This window comes from Ptiloglossa arizonensis, chromosome 9 (assembly GCF_051014685.1).
Source record: "Ptiloglossa arizonensis isolate GNS036 chromosome 9, iyPtiAriz1_principal, whole genome shotgun sequence".
In the NCBI taxonomy this organism is placed as follows: domain Eukaryota; kingdom Metazoa; phylum Arthropoda; class Insecta; order Hymenoptera; family Colletidae; genus Ptiloglossa; species Ptiloglossa arizonensis.
In genome coordinates, this window is record NC_135056.1 from 3815654 (window position 1) to 3830653 (window position 15000).

At 30.8% G+C, this 15000-nt stretch overlaps 1 protein-coding gene across 6 annotated transcripts in view; it reads right to left on the minus strand.

The window, feature by feature from the left end:
* Frmd5 (FERM domain containing) overlaps nt 1-15000 on the minus strand; it is a 192588-nt gene that overhangs the window by 141837 nt on the left and 35751 nt on the right. For all 6 annotated transcript variants that reach the window (XR_012993246.1, XR_012993245.1, XR_012993244.1 and 3 more), the window contains exon 2: nt 2214-2318. Coding sequence is in view for 1 of the 6 variants with exons in the window: in XM_076319979.1 (XP_076176094.1) it covers nt 2214-2318 (105 nt within the window). In the remaining 5 variants the exon portion in view is untranslated. The remainder of the gene's footprint in view (nt 1-2213; nt 2319-15000) is intronic.

A 15000-nucleotide genomic window follows, 5' to 3' on the forward strand; every position in this document is an offset into this window, starting at 1 on the left:
TTGTATACATACAGTACTGTTATAATGTTCATTGCCGATATTCAAATAAATGCGAATAAAAATACAAAAAGGAATCTACACTGTATTTCAATTTTTATCTAATCGCGGTTACCTTCAATTACAGTATTTCGGAAATTTTTCAAATTTCAATTTAACAATTTAAATATATTCTGAACGATTAAAACTTTAAGAAACTGCAAAGAAAAAAGTTGATTTCTTTTTATGATTAGAGTAAAAAAATCCTTGAAAAATCTGCTCTGAGGTTGCTAAGTTTTATTCCGTTGAGTAGCATATCCCTACAAAGAAACATCCTATACTATTCTTATTGAAAATATCACTTTCAATCTATAACAAATACAAACTCATTCACGGTGAAAGAAATTTATATTGTGTGAACAGTTTTAAGATTCAATAACCTGACTATTGATTTCGAAAGCAGACTTACAAGGGATATCACTTAAGTGATTTTTATCAAATTTACACATAGTATAGTTTTTAGAAAAATATTTAAATTTGGGGGAGGAAAACACATTTCCCTCGATATTTCGAAAACGATGAGACTTAAAAAAAAGTTGCTTAAACAAAACTTGCGTACTTTTGAATATTGAATTTAAAACTTTGTTTTATACAATTCATTGTTTAGCATCTTTATAAATTTGCCAATATAAACTATATACCAATATCGAAAATGCATATATTTGAAGATTTTCGTTTGATCTTTGCTAATTCAGAAAAGTGCTAACTCTATTGGATGCAGCATTAGATCTTTCAAACTGTTTTGAAAATAAAACTGTAATGCCATAAGGTAACTAGTATATTGTACGTTTGTAAACATTTGGTAGCTCTGATTTTAAAGTACGACTCTTTTTGCAGCTATACTAACTTTATTACATTTTCCACAAGCAATTATCATCAGAACAAGATTATTGATCTTATCATTGCACCACTTGTTCGTATGTATGATGTCCCTTGTTAATTTTTCTCTTCGAACATTAAACAAATTACAACGAGGACAGAGAGGAAGAGAGAGAAAGTTACATGCAAAATAAACCATACTATTTTTTCCAGTTCTTTTTGTGTTAGGTTTGCATCGTTTAATATTGCAATGTCTATGAGATACGTTTTATTTTTATTTTTGTCGATTAATGTAATGTCTTGTATACCACATACGATAGTTTTATCTGTGTTTAGTGTTATATTCCAAAGTAGCTTATATTCTTGATTTCCTTATATATTTTTGGGTGTCTATATGTAGTATGGTATATGTGTTTTTATTAGTTTATATCGTGTTCAAAGTTCTTAGTGTATGATTTTTGCTATTGAGTTGTGTCTGTTGATGTAATTGTATAAAAAAGTGTGATTACTTTACATGCTCCGATAATATGTTATATCGTTTCTTTTTTTTGATAACATGTCTATATTTTCTTTTATTATGCGTTTTCTTTACCTTTTGCGCTTTAAGGGGTTAGTCGAACCTTAAAATTTTTTAAATCAATGTATCTTGAATCTTACATTCTTACGAAATTAATACTTGTAATCATTTCAAATTAACATAGCCTATTGTTCGTTATTCGGTAAATAATTTGTCAAACTTTTATTTAAAAAATATTAATAATCACAAGAATTACATTCAACTATGTAAATGTACAGTTGCTTGACAAGTTAACATAGTTCGAGACTCAAAAAGAATTTAACAAAAAAATACGTCTAATTTTGAAAGGTACAAGTACATCTTTCGTGTTTTGCAAATAAAACGGGAAGAAAAATTATTTTTAGTTATTTAGACGAATCGAAATTTGTTCACGTCCAATTGCAATGTATTTATTTTTTTCTGTACAATTTTTAAAAAATATTCTTTCTGGCTCATTTTAGATAGTGTTCCTAAGTGTATGTATACAAATTTTTAAGAAAATCGTTAAAAATATATTCGATATTTCATGTTTCCCGTTTCTGAAAACATAGTTCTCAGAAAATCGTGTTTGTGTTTAAGGTTACACATTTTTCTCATAGAAACACATTGCAAATTTTTCTCGTCACAGAATATGTTCATGTATTTGTTCAATAAAGGAATTTTTCGATAAATCGAAGCTGAGATTATGTAGAAGCCTTTTAGTTATTGAAATATGTAGAAGTTTTAAAAATGATTTTTTTTTAAGCCTGACTATCCCTTAATTAAAGTATAATAGCGTGTATTGTTATATAAACAAACTTACTCTTTGCCTACAGTGATCCACGTAACGAAGTCCAAAATAATCCGTTTCCATGATGTTAAGTTGCTTGCATACATATTCCAGAATGTACCGTCCCTTGTGTTGAGGCTACAACAAAGAGATAACTGTAAATAATCAAAATACAAAGATTCGTATATAATGAGTATCTACGTTTACAATATAGACAGTGACGAACAAAAGTGTAAACACAAGGAGCTAATCTCGTGATATAGCAAGAGTATTTAAATTTTTAAATCTACTGATAAAAGAGAAACGATTAGAATTATGAAACGAATGAATTATAGAAAACTTAGCATTTCATTTTTATTTGTAGTAGCGATATATAAAGTAGTACTTGAATATGTGATACGTTTATAGTTTTGCACTCTCTGTTAGAAACAAACGTAACAGTAGTAAGCAGTGAGATAGTTTACGAAACGTGATTGGAATGTAGTTGTTGATATATTTATTACAGAAACTAATTAGCATATCAGAAATTTTCCCTGAGGGAAAGTACATATTTTATTTGAAAACTTGTGATTCGTTGATAGAAACTGCAGATGAATTAAGACAGCGCAAATGATACAATATAGAACCAGAAATTATTCATAATTTAATAGAAAGTATACTAAGGAGGATAAAAGTACTTCGTAGCGCATAATAAAGAAAATGTACTAAATATTAGCTTCATGCATTGCTATAATAAACAATACTAGAATGAAAAGCATTGTGTCACACGATACCTATTTTCTTAAATCACTTTGTATATCGCTACTAGGAATAAAAATGAGGTTGCATATTCAATACTACATCCAATTTGTAATTTTAGTCATCTTTTCTGTATTATTAAATTCCAAACAGTTTCATTATTACATTATTATAGTAATGTTATATATTTACATTTTTGCTCATCACTATGAACAGGATAATTTACTCGACAGTGTCATTTCAATTTACGTCTCCATTATTATCCATAGTAAAAAATGTTTCAGGTAGGTTTTTTTGTAAATAGATGCATAGAACACATGTGAAGGTCATTAATATTTTTTAAAATAAAATCATATATTTTTGTTACACCAGACGTAGCGTTATATTCTCTACAAGAAAGTAATCATCTTTTATGGTTATCAAGAAATCATGGCTCTCTTGTTAATATTATAATGAATTTATTTACAGAAAAGATTCAATGTGATAAATGTTTACATTGCACGACATTTTTTTGTATCGATATATACTTGTTCTTTTATTAAATGTTGGCTTTATTTACTATTGTAGTCAACAGCAAATACACATTTAAGGATAGATAGTTAATAATTTATTTTGTATCTACACTTTACGTGCAGAACAATTATATGGCAACAAATTTTGTCAGAGGAATCATTTATCTCGTGGTACTTTTGATAATGTTATTAAATAATTTTACTACACCATTTAGTTATTTATTACGCAAAATATAATCGTAGTTTTGCAACTACCTCAATACAAAACTGACATTTTTCAACATTTTTTGACTTTTTACAAGAGGAAAATTTGAACAAATTCCTAATTTTCCTTTATTGCCCTTTAACATATTCCAAATAAAGATACAAACTGAAATTTTGCATAAATTGTTTTTTGTTTTAACTTTCGAATGTCGTAAGTGAAATTCGCTTTAAAGCCATAATTGACCCCTTAATCAATTATACCCATTGCTACCCTTAACCAGTAATTACATTTTAACAAGAAATGATCATTGTTTTTCACGTAACAATGGTCACATCTTTAAGCAGTAATATAGATTGAATTTTTATTTCGTAACTTTATTATATCACTGATAAATCCTTTATTTTACTTGAATCTTATACGTATTACGATGTTGTTAAAGAAACAAAAATATAATTGTTTAAATGGCCATCAGGATTACTTTTTGAAAAATTGATCTTGTTTCGCCACTTTTACTATGATACTTTAACATCTAATATATTTCATTAATTTTCAATCGGATTCAAAAAATTGTTTATTCTTCTCAGCTACACAGTTCGGATCGTTGTCTCGCTAAAAAATAAATTCCTCAACAAGGGCCATTTTAACCAATATTTGTTCTACATTTTCTTCTACAATGTTATTAAAATTTTTTCCTTTCATAGCTCCGTCTGTAGATACTAAAATTTCATTTCCGTTCCACAAAAAGCATCTCCACACCATTAGTAATCCACCATTAAATTTGTCTGTCGTAATAAATAACTTCTTGAACGCTTCCTTCAATCTTCTTCAAACTTAGTGCCTGTTTTTAGTTGACATAATTCAAATTTCCTTTTATCCATTCATTTTATTTTTCTTTAAAACGACTTTGGCATATTTTATACATTCTTATATAATTTCCCACACAATGTTACTGTTTAATGAACACAGAGATTCCTTCCAAAGCACTGTACATTAGAGTGACCTATAATTGACATTTGCTTACAATTCTTCGATTCAGAATAACATGTTAACCAAATGTTCACTTACTCTTATCCTCTTACTAACTTGTTTATTAAACATAATTTACTTAGACAAAAATGTAAATATTTTTTTCAATTATGTACCAAATAGTTTATGTATCATATAGATGTGTAATAAGCAAAATGTACTTATATAGAAATAATATTATTTTAAACAAACTTCATTGCAACTATTATATTTCCATTACCTGACTTGTATTCCCGATACACTTACTTTTGTTCCCGATTCTATTAAAGATTTTCAGTGCGAATACTACACATGTTAATGATACATTATTGTCTACAAATTTGACACAGCTACGAACTCTAATGTGAACTGGTCAACAAAATTGATACTGCTACGGATTCAAACGCAGATGTTACACGTTTGGATGGTGCACTATCATCCGTAAAATTGATGTGGATACGAGTCTGGCATAAACTCATGTACAAGAGTGATACAGGTACAAATTCTATAGCAAACTTATCTACAAAATTAGCGCAGTTACGGATTCAAGCGCAGATATTACACATTCGAACAATATTTTATCGGCTATAAGATTGACCTATTTACGAAATATATCGGACGTATCCACGTAATTGAATATGTGTTCATCATAGACGACTTGCTATTAGAAACAAGGTACAATTAAGTATAAACCAGTACGATTTATTTCTGGTCTCTCCTAATTTAATAACCGACCTTCGATTTTCCCCAACTATTCAGAATGTATCTAGTAAACGGTTTTTTCCCGTGAATAAATGAATAAATAAATTAATAAATGAATCGGACTATAACCCTGTTCCTACTGAAGATAAGAAAAAAATTATACAGAAAAATTTTGCATTATTTAACAAGCTCTGTCATCGTAGAATGCGATTTCAGTAAAGTATGCAATGCAAAGTACAATTACGTATGTTTTTTAAATGAAATTCTATGACTTTTGTATGTAAATTGATTCCTTGTATTATACCGAAGAAAAAAATTTTAGGCTAGTGTCAAAAACGAAAAACTTAATATTTTATGAGACATGTATTTCAATATCATGTCAAATGGGTTTCGATAAAAATAAGTATATGATTAATATCTCTAAATGTAGCATCGAACATTTGTCCAAAGTGGACCCTATATTGGCACAATAATATTTACATTTTACCAATGTTCTACTTTTGTTATTATTAACTTGTGTTAACAAATATAGCTTTTTATTTGCCAAATAATTTACTCTAAGAATTCTGCATAAACTAACAGACATATATTAAACACTACAGAACAATTTATTGTTAGAAAGATCACTAATATGTGCACTGATTCAACTTAATTATGAGAACAGGCAACCATTATAATTAGCAACAAAAGCCTGAAGTGAAAGAAACAACTATTGCGTAACATGAATCGTAACACCCGGACATCCTGTAGTTCTGATAAGTAAACGTTCTATTGAAACAAAGAGCTACGATAAAACATATTTCTGTTACTCCTTATACACATGCAAAAACGTATTTTCATTATTAAAAGCATCACTCTTCGTAGCGTATAACAATACAAAATAAAAATATAAGAGATACAAATAGATTTGAAAAATTCTTCTCGATCAGATCAAATTTAATGGTCTTGGATTTGGACATTTTAAATGAAAGCTTGGCTTCTGTACTGGTGGAGATAGCAGTTCGTAAAAATGTTAAGAAAAAATGGTAAAACAATAGTGGAAAATAAATGAAACCATCTGTAAAGTATCATAGTTTTCGATTGATACGATACTGACCAGACAATGCATCTGAGGCGAATATCGAGCAAATTTCTATGTTAATAATGCAGTGGACCTTTGTTGATATTATCCATTGTTGCTGGTGAGGACCTGCACCTGACCAAGGCAATTGACCGCTGTCTGAGAAGATAATCGCAAGAATCAGCCTCAGAAACAATGGAATGGCGGTCGATCGTCCACTCTCGAAACACGCTCGAAAAAACTAGGTTGTTCAATAAGTTTTGTCGTTTTTCCATTGTAAAAAAAAGACTATGACACTTCGACTTTGAACAACTGTAAATATACGAACGAGTCGACAGATCTACATGAAACTTCACACATGTTCATCAAACAGTAGTACCTTCTTTAGAAAACTAAAACGACGAATCTAATAGTGACATTTCTTATCGAACGACAAAACTTATCGAGCAACCCATTATAGCGAAAAGCAGATTTTTTCCGGCTGTCGAAGAGTAAATCTTGTCTTTCTTATTATGATAAGAAAGATGTAAGTGTTATTGTTCAATAAAATTCCTATTTACTCTCGTGAAGCAGCACTATTTATCACGTGTTTACACATATCCCCAAAGTAAATAGAGTATGTGAATTTGCGCTAAAATAAAGTGGAAAAAGAAACGATAAAATGAAAAGAAAGGCACAAAAACAGAAATTACGCGGTCTTCTGAATGAACGCTTTCAGGTGCCCTAGATCTTTTCGTTTAAAACTCCATAACTTCTACAATTTTGAAGATATTAACCTAAAATTGCTAAGAAATACTCTTCAAACTTCATATATTCAGGAAATATGATTCGAAAAATATCGTTTTTCTTTTTACCTTTCAAAATGAATAATTTTATCCCACAAAATAAATGTGTGCCTTGATTTTGAAGAACGTACTATAGTAAAGACATATCTCTAGTTACGTATACGGAGAATTAGCAATAACTTTAAAGTTGAAGTAAATCAAATACTATATAGATTACAATAAGGTGACCCCAACTTGCTGCAATAGGTCTTACCGTTAACATTGTCATCCCTAATTATGTGATACGAATCTAAAAATGTTTTGTTTTGTTTTTTTTTTTTTTTTTAAATATCTTTCCACATTAAAATTGAAAACTTTGTACATATAAAATTAAGTTTGTAGAAGCTCGTGAAATTTATAAAAATTAACAAATTTGTTGTAGATTCAAGTAATAGACACAATGAATTGATTCTAAAAGATTCAGTGTGTCTAGATAAGAAACTAAATTATAATGTGTCTGTGAAGAAATAAATTTCTGTTTTGTAAAATTCTAGAAACAATATTTTACATCATTTTGAGCATCAATCCTTTGAATTTATTATATTTTAAGTACAAAGGAAGTGTTTAATATAAAAATATATTTTTTATAGTACATTCTTACAAATAAGTATTTTACTTTATCGAAGAATGAGACAAAATTAGGTAAATGTACATTCTTATAATTATGTAAGAATAACAAAGATTGTAGAGTACTGAGCGTAACTGGTAAAATGAGCCACGAAAATAATATAATTTTGTTGAAATATTCTCAACGTAATACTTTCTTTAAAAAAAAATACTGCTATCAGACAAGTGTACAATATTAAGTTGTCCCATAAGTTCGTGTCACGGTGTGTTCATACTTCTTGCGTTATGTTTTATAAACACACAGAGATAGAAAGACTTGGGTGATTAAACTTTCATACTTCAGTTTAATCTATAGAAGGCATTAGAAAATCACAAATCGTGAAATGATAAGAATTTTATATTTAATACCTAATAAAATAATGAATCAAAGAAAATTTTAATCTGGATGATGAGCCACGAGTCGAATCCAGTCGAGATGAACGAAGACAGAATTAATAATCTATTGAACGAAACGAGGAGTTCGTCAGTGCAAGAAATGTCGCAAATGATAAATATGTCAGAATCACGTGTACATAGACAAATAAAAAGAAAAAGGGAATGATACCAAAGCTGCACACATAGGTACCGCATTAGCCCACGGAGTATAATTGCCTTGATCGTGTGACAACTTGCATATCGTTGTTTGCACGTAACGAAACGGAGCACTTTCTAAAACGTATAACAATTGGAGATGAAAAATAGATCGTGTACGAAAATCTCCGGAGGAAACGAACTTGGATCGAGGTAGAAAATCGAACAGAACGAATCGCAAACCCTGGTTTACACCCTCGCGAAGTTCTTTCTGTAGAGTAAGACTACTAAGGAATTTCATTCTTCGTGCTGCTTCTACAAAGTCAGACGATTAATACCGACCTTTATTGTCGGTGTTCAGCTTGAAAAGTTAAGAAAAAAAATGATAGAAAAACGTACGAAACTTATAAATCGTGGTAATGTAATTTTCCATCGCGACAACGTCACACCGCATTTTGTGCTAAATGTGCAAAAAAATTGCATGAATTTGGTTGGATCTTCTAACTGTTTCGATCGTTGCAACATTGTTTAGCTAACAAAAAATTTAACAGTCTGAACGCAGTAGACAATGCTTGAAAAAACTATTTTGATGATAAACCAAAGAAATTTTATACTATTGTTGTTCTTTTCTCTCCTCCTATCACTTGGATCTCTGGAGAAGAGGTCTATGAGTTATTGATCCCCGTACGAGCCCCCAAATAACTGTTGCTCTCGTGCGGTATATTAAAGTATATTTAATAATATTACATATTACAATGATAATAGTGTTAGATGTAGTGTCAGTGGTTAGTTTCGCTTGGTACGTCGTTTAGTCGTCTCGTCTTATCGTCTTTTTAGTCATACTGTCCGCGACACACTCTTCGGACATACTCTCGTCGTCATACTTTGTCATACTATCTCATACTGCGTTCTTCTCGCGCTCTATATAGTCATTCCCATTCATTCTCTTTCATTCCAATCCTCAGTCTCTCTCACTTCAAACATTCGGCCACGCTCGCCATCCTAATCGTTCGTCTTTTCCAAACACTCTTCACTTTCTCCGAACCACATGTATTTCCTTTCATCCCCATGCATTCTCACGCTCGGTCGTCGCACAAGACCCCCTGTAAAGGATACTCGTGCCTTCCAGGAAAGCTAGCGGGCCGATCGGCGCCAAATGTTTACTTTAACTCAAGTCCAACCGCGCACGTTATCTTGTTTAGGCCTACGCTCGAAGCAGGCCTAAGCGAACGCCGAAAATCCGATACTACACTATTGTGGTAATGCGAAAGAATGAAAGGGATTGCGTGTTGTTCGGAGAGAATTCGAAGTGTTTGGAATAGAAATTTTGGACGTACGTGACCAAACGCATACAGTGAGAGAGATTACGAATTAGAATGAAAGGGTATGAATGCGTGTAAGGATATAAGGTGTGAAAGAAGAGCATTAACGGCAATTATTGGCAGTCTTTGAAAGCCTTTGTGAGTCTTTGTTGGAAAATGGTCGAAATGTGTCCTGTTGCGAAAGAACAGCGTAGTCAGCGTAGTTATTAATTGTGTATTTCGTTAATGCTTTGTTCCTACTACTACATCATTCAATACACGTATATCCTAGAACTTTATTCGCCCTTATTTTATAACCACCACTACTTAAATAAAATTCCTACACTATTGATCAATGAACATAAATATTTTTCAAATTTTCCAGATCGATCGAGAGCAATGAGAAACAATAATTTTTCTCAAGTTCCAACGTAAAGTTTTCAAAAACTTGAACTGAGAAACTATTTCATTTAGAACTTTAACAATAGTTTTCATCCCTTAGACGTAATATCGTGTTACATCAAAATTGAAGGTTATCAGTTGGGTAGTGTTCCTTGTTAATATATAAGTTCAAGGGATGTCCTCTCACTGTACAGTAAGGATCCGAAACCGGGCGGTTCTTCATCTCAGTGAAATTATTTAAATCACATTTCCATTTAATTTTTCTCGGCTCAATTATCGCATCTCGATTGCATTTTTATTATTTCTGTTCATTTTTGAATGTTAAATTGCTCTGCTGTTATTACAAATAATTGTAATTATATTTGATTGTTATTCGAGGACATAAATGAAAAATTAAAAATGAATTATATCGTTCTTTTTATTGTTATAAATATGAAATATTTCCTTTCTTTATGTTTTTTCAAATAATCAAAATTTTTACTTTGCACGATTAAAGAGTAGACTATTACAGAATATATAAGAAATGAAAATACTATAACGTTTAAAAATCAACTGATATTTCGTACGGTGAGGATCCCATAATAATGAAACTAGAATGTATGAAACAAGTTCAAAACTAAAAGGGTTCATAATTGAGAACGATCAAGAAAAATAATACGAGCATTGAAACAACAGGCGTTACAAAACTAACCTACAAATTAATAAAAAATCTTATAACGTATTACGGATTAGCAATGTGACGACATTTGAACTCGATCGAAAGTATACCCAAAGGCATTTGAACAATTGTTTATCGTACATAAATACCCCACCGATGAGATTCCGTAGCACGACAATTGTTCTCTTGGAAAGAATAGCTGGTGCAAGTGGCACTGAAACTGAATGAAGACTTCATGAGTTCTCTCAGAGCTCCCCTTTTAATGCAAACGTAGAAGAGGTAATCCGTCCCATATATGAAGATTTCTCAACGAATGATTTATTGGAAATTTGTACATTCAAGCATGTTCAATGCAGTTCAAGAATTATTGTGTACGTATTTCTTCTTTTCGAACGTTCGCTATAACGTTTCAAGCAACTCTTGTCGTTTACTTCCGATAAAGTGTTAGAACAATGTAAATTAAATATAAACGAAAAAATGCATGTCTAAAATCTCGTAGTACAAAAATAAGGTGTACGATGTATCAATTACGGGTTTGATTTTTTGAAGCGGATGATTTTTGACAATCTTGTTGTTTTAAAAATGTAAATAGCGTATCATTTGTAGATATCTATTGCGAAGCATTACTTGTGGAAATATTGAAATCACTAGAATGGAATTAGTATTTCAAGAATCATCGAGTGAATCTTTTCGGACATGACCTATCAGAATTGTTAGACTTTGTTGTTTGTCACAGTCTTTAACAACATTTAACAAAAAAAAAAAAAATGCTAAACATGTAGCCACCAGATTTAAACGTCTGAGGATAAATATGCTTTAAATATTGCTATTGACAGATTGTTTGTATACTCCCAAAAGCTTAAAAAACTAACCAGATTCCCATAACAATAAAGAACTATTCCCTTTAACATTACCCCTAAATTACCAACAATTTTTATACAGCTTTGGTTCACTGCACCGTTCAAAGGCACAGTTCACTCAAAGCTTTTTTCGGTTAAACTTCGAACAATCTTCTAGAGTGTTTTTAATCATTTATATAATTTCATATCTTATTTTTATTTCAATGATCAGAGTATTTAGTTAATTAGCTTTTAGAATTTTGTTTCTTCTTATTATTTACATTTAGACTTCATTTTTATTTTAGTATTCATAATGTTTGGTTCGTTAATTTTTAGTGTTTTGTAGTTTTTTTTACAACGGAAAATCTTAGACATCCTTTGCAATAATCCTCTCTTCGTGCTTGTGATTATACCGAATTAGCACAAATGCTATACAGTGCTATATAGCACGAAACACAGAACATAAGTTCTATTGTTCCCAGAGTAGCGGAACAACAATACGAAACATTATTCACGAATTTTACGTGGAGAAAAGAAAAGTGGCTAATGGTTCAAAATTGCTAGCTGCCATAAAACAAAGAATAGATTTTCCATAGAAAATCGACAGTCTCTATAGACTGCTAAAAAGCATGAGGTACAAGTGGAGGAAGTGAACCAATCCAAGAAAAATATTGATCGAAATGCCGAACATTTTATCCTGAAAGGCAAAATATTTGGTAGCACTTGTTTAATTGTTGTTTTTTCTTCTTTATTTAGATCAGAGAAAAATATCATTTAAAGTGAACATATCTTAATCACATTATTGCACTATTATTCGACTTCTGGAAGCCATAAAAAAAAAAATATTACTAATATTGACCTAATTCTGGCACGAACAATAAATGTCCACTTTATATATGTGTTAATGGAGAGTGGTATTTGAGTTGTCAACGAAAAATTTTAACGGATTATATTTCTATGCGTTTTAAAGAATATCAAATGTATTATTAATTATCCGAGAATCGATAGGAAAGTTATGCAAACAATCGGCAAGTAAATTCGTCATGTATTGGCATCGTGCGTAAACAAAAAATAATGAAATTACTATTACGCAAGAACAATAACCGATAACTCGTTCGTTAACTTCGTATCTGCACGTAGGTACATACGACTAATAATAGTTTCTAGTCCATTTTTAATTTTGTCTAATAGCACATACACGAACTATTTAACAGGGTTCGAATTACGTGAATTAGCTTTGATCAATATGGCGTTCAGAGAGTCAATATCCATTTGATAGTTCCGGTAATTAATAGACCAAGATGCTGACGCTACTTGAATTTCAAAATCCATGTGTTCGTTAATACGATCAGCATAATATCTAAAAGTTTGCTTAAATCGATATGTACAACAAGTATATAGACGTAAATTAATGATAATTAACCCCGGGAAAAACTAAACCAGCAATTTTAATACCAAAATACGACTTCAACATATTTGAGTGTTCCTTCGACATTGAATCGGATAAGAGTTTCCGATTTAATTACTGGCTCAAAACACAAACGATTTTAAAGTCTTCAAATAGTGTAGGCAACATGGTATTTTAATACTGTTCAGTTAAAGTATATAAAACGTTTTTTTATACTTCCATTGATCACTTTTATGATATATCTATTCTTTCGAATTCTTCCATCCTTCGTTCAAAACTGCTGAAATTTTAGGTATATATCCTTTCTCTGATATTTTACATATGGAATCTTGAAAGGCGTGGTCAACGCATAAAACATCAATAACTTCGTACTGACTCCACATATCTGTCTGAAGGAATTCGTTTAGTATGGAAACACCGTTTGTATTCCCAGAGTATAATCCCCAAGCATTTGCAATATATCCACCTGTGTATACGGTCATCATGGGTTTAATTAAAGCTTGATGTTTATGCCCACTATATGAGAGATGTTCAAATGTTAAGTTTGAGCTCTCTGTTTAAAAATATGTCTAAAATCTCGTCGGTGTATGAAAATATTTGACAATTTCAGATCGACGACTAATTAATATTCCACAGCCGCATAATAGGGGAACCATTGTAGGCAAAATACTTCTAAAAACATTTTTTGATAGTTCGACAATAAGTACTTGCTGTGAGTCTCGATTTTCCATCGATATGCAAGTTTTTCAGTTGTATTGTCATGCTGTATACATGACAGATAAATACCTAATGTTAAATTCTTGTTCCGGATTGGTGGAATACTGGTACAATTTTTAGTTTTTGTTTAAACCCGGTTTCAAATGTAAGTTAGTGTTCTGTCATTTTAGAGAAGGATTTCGTAGTAGGCTTCGTTCTATTACGTTCTGTTACAATAATGTCTTAAAAATACTTAAACAATCCAACCATTTCATTGACATCTAATTGAACACCCATTTTATTATAAAGTATGAAATTTGAAAATAATCGCCCTTTTCCTACAATAAACTAGCACGTAAACCGTAAGACGTATTCCATTTTTGATAATCTTCTTAAGACTCGTGTTGAGTTTTGTTAAAACGTGAAATCAAAACTACATCTTAAAGTAAAATATAATTATTGTTTAATTTTAAGTGTTATAGATGCTCTTCAGTTTGATTTTTCATAAAAGCAGTTCGTTGAAATACATTTTCCTCCATGACATTGTTTTAGGTAGAAGAACTAACATTTCCTTGGCACCAATAACAGGATTTACAGTATCGCCTGCCACTAGTATGATAATAATTCTTTCAAGCTATTTTCGTGAGGTATTTTTTTACAAACGACACAATCTTTCGTAATTTCAATCCGAGATTGCATTCAGATTGCTACTAAACTTTCCATTAGACAACGAAAATTCACTGATCACCAGTCGTGTAAAAACTTTAATGCAATACTGGCACTTGTTGAAGCTTTAACCAGAACTGTTTCTACGTGTCGAAACTAGACGTGATCAAGAAATACTATATCAGTACAAACGTTAAATTTTCTTATAAACAAATACTTTACAACAGAGAAAAGGAACAAAACGAATGTTATCCGATAATAAAAAACACTGAGCTGTAAATCAACCAAGGAGCCGTAACTCAAGTCTTTAAGCTGATACACTCAATCATTATAATATATTTCACAATGGACACTTTTAGATATTTTAAAATTCAAACGTCGAAACGATATTACTTTCCTGCCAAACGTTTAAATATTGTTTTCTACTGCAAATATATTGTTGATAAATGGATTGACAATTCCTACTTCTATGTAATAATAATTTTATAATTTCTCGAATATGCTTGACAGCAAGCTACGAAGAACTTACTTTTTTATGTTTGGAATCATTATTTTAATGATAAATTATTATCCGAAGAAGAAAATGTTGAAATACGTTAACTGAATTAATATTGCTCATACTTAAAAATTTACACGTATTCTTTACAACTCTCCCACTATCTCTGAG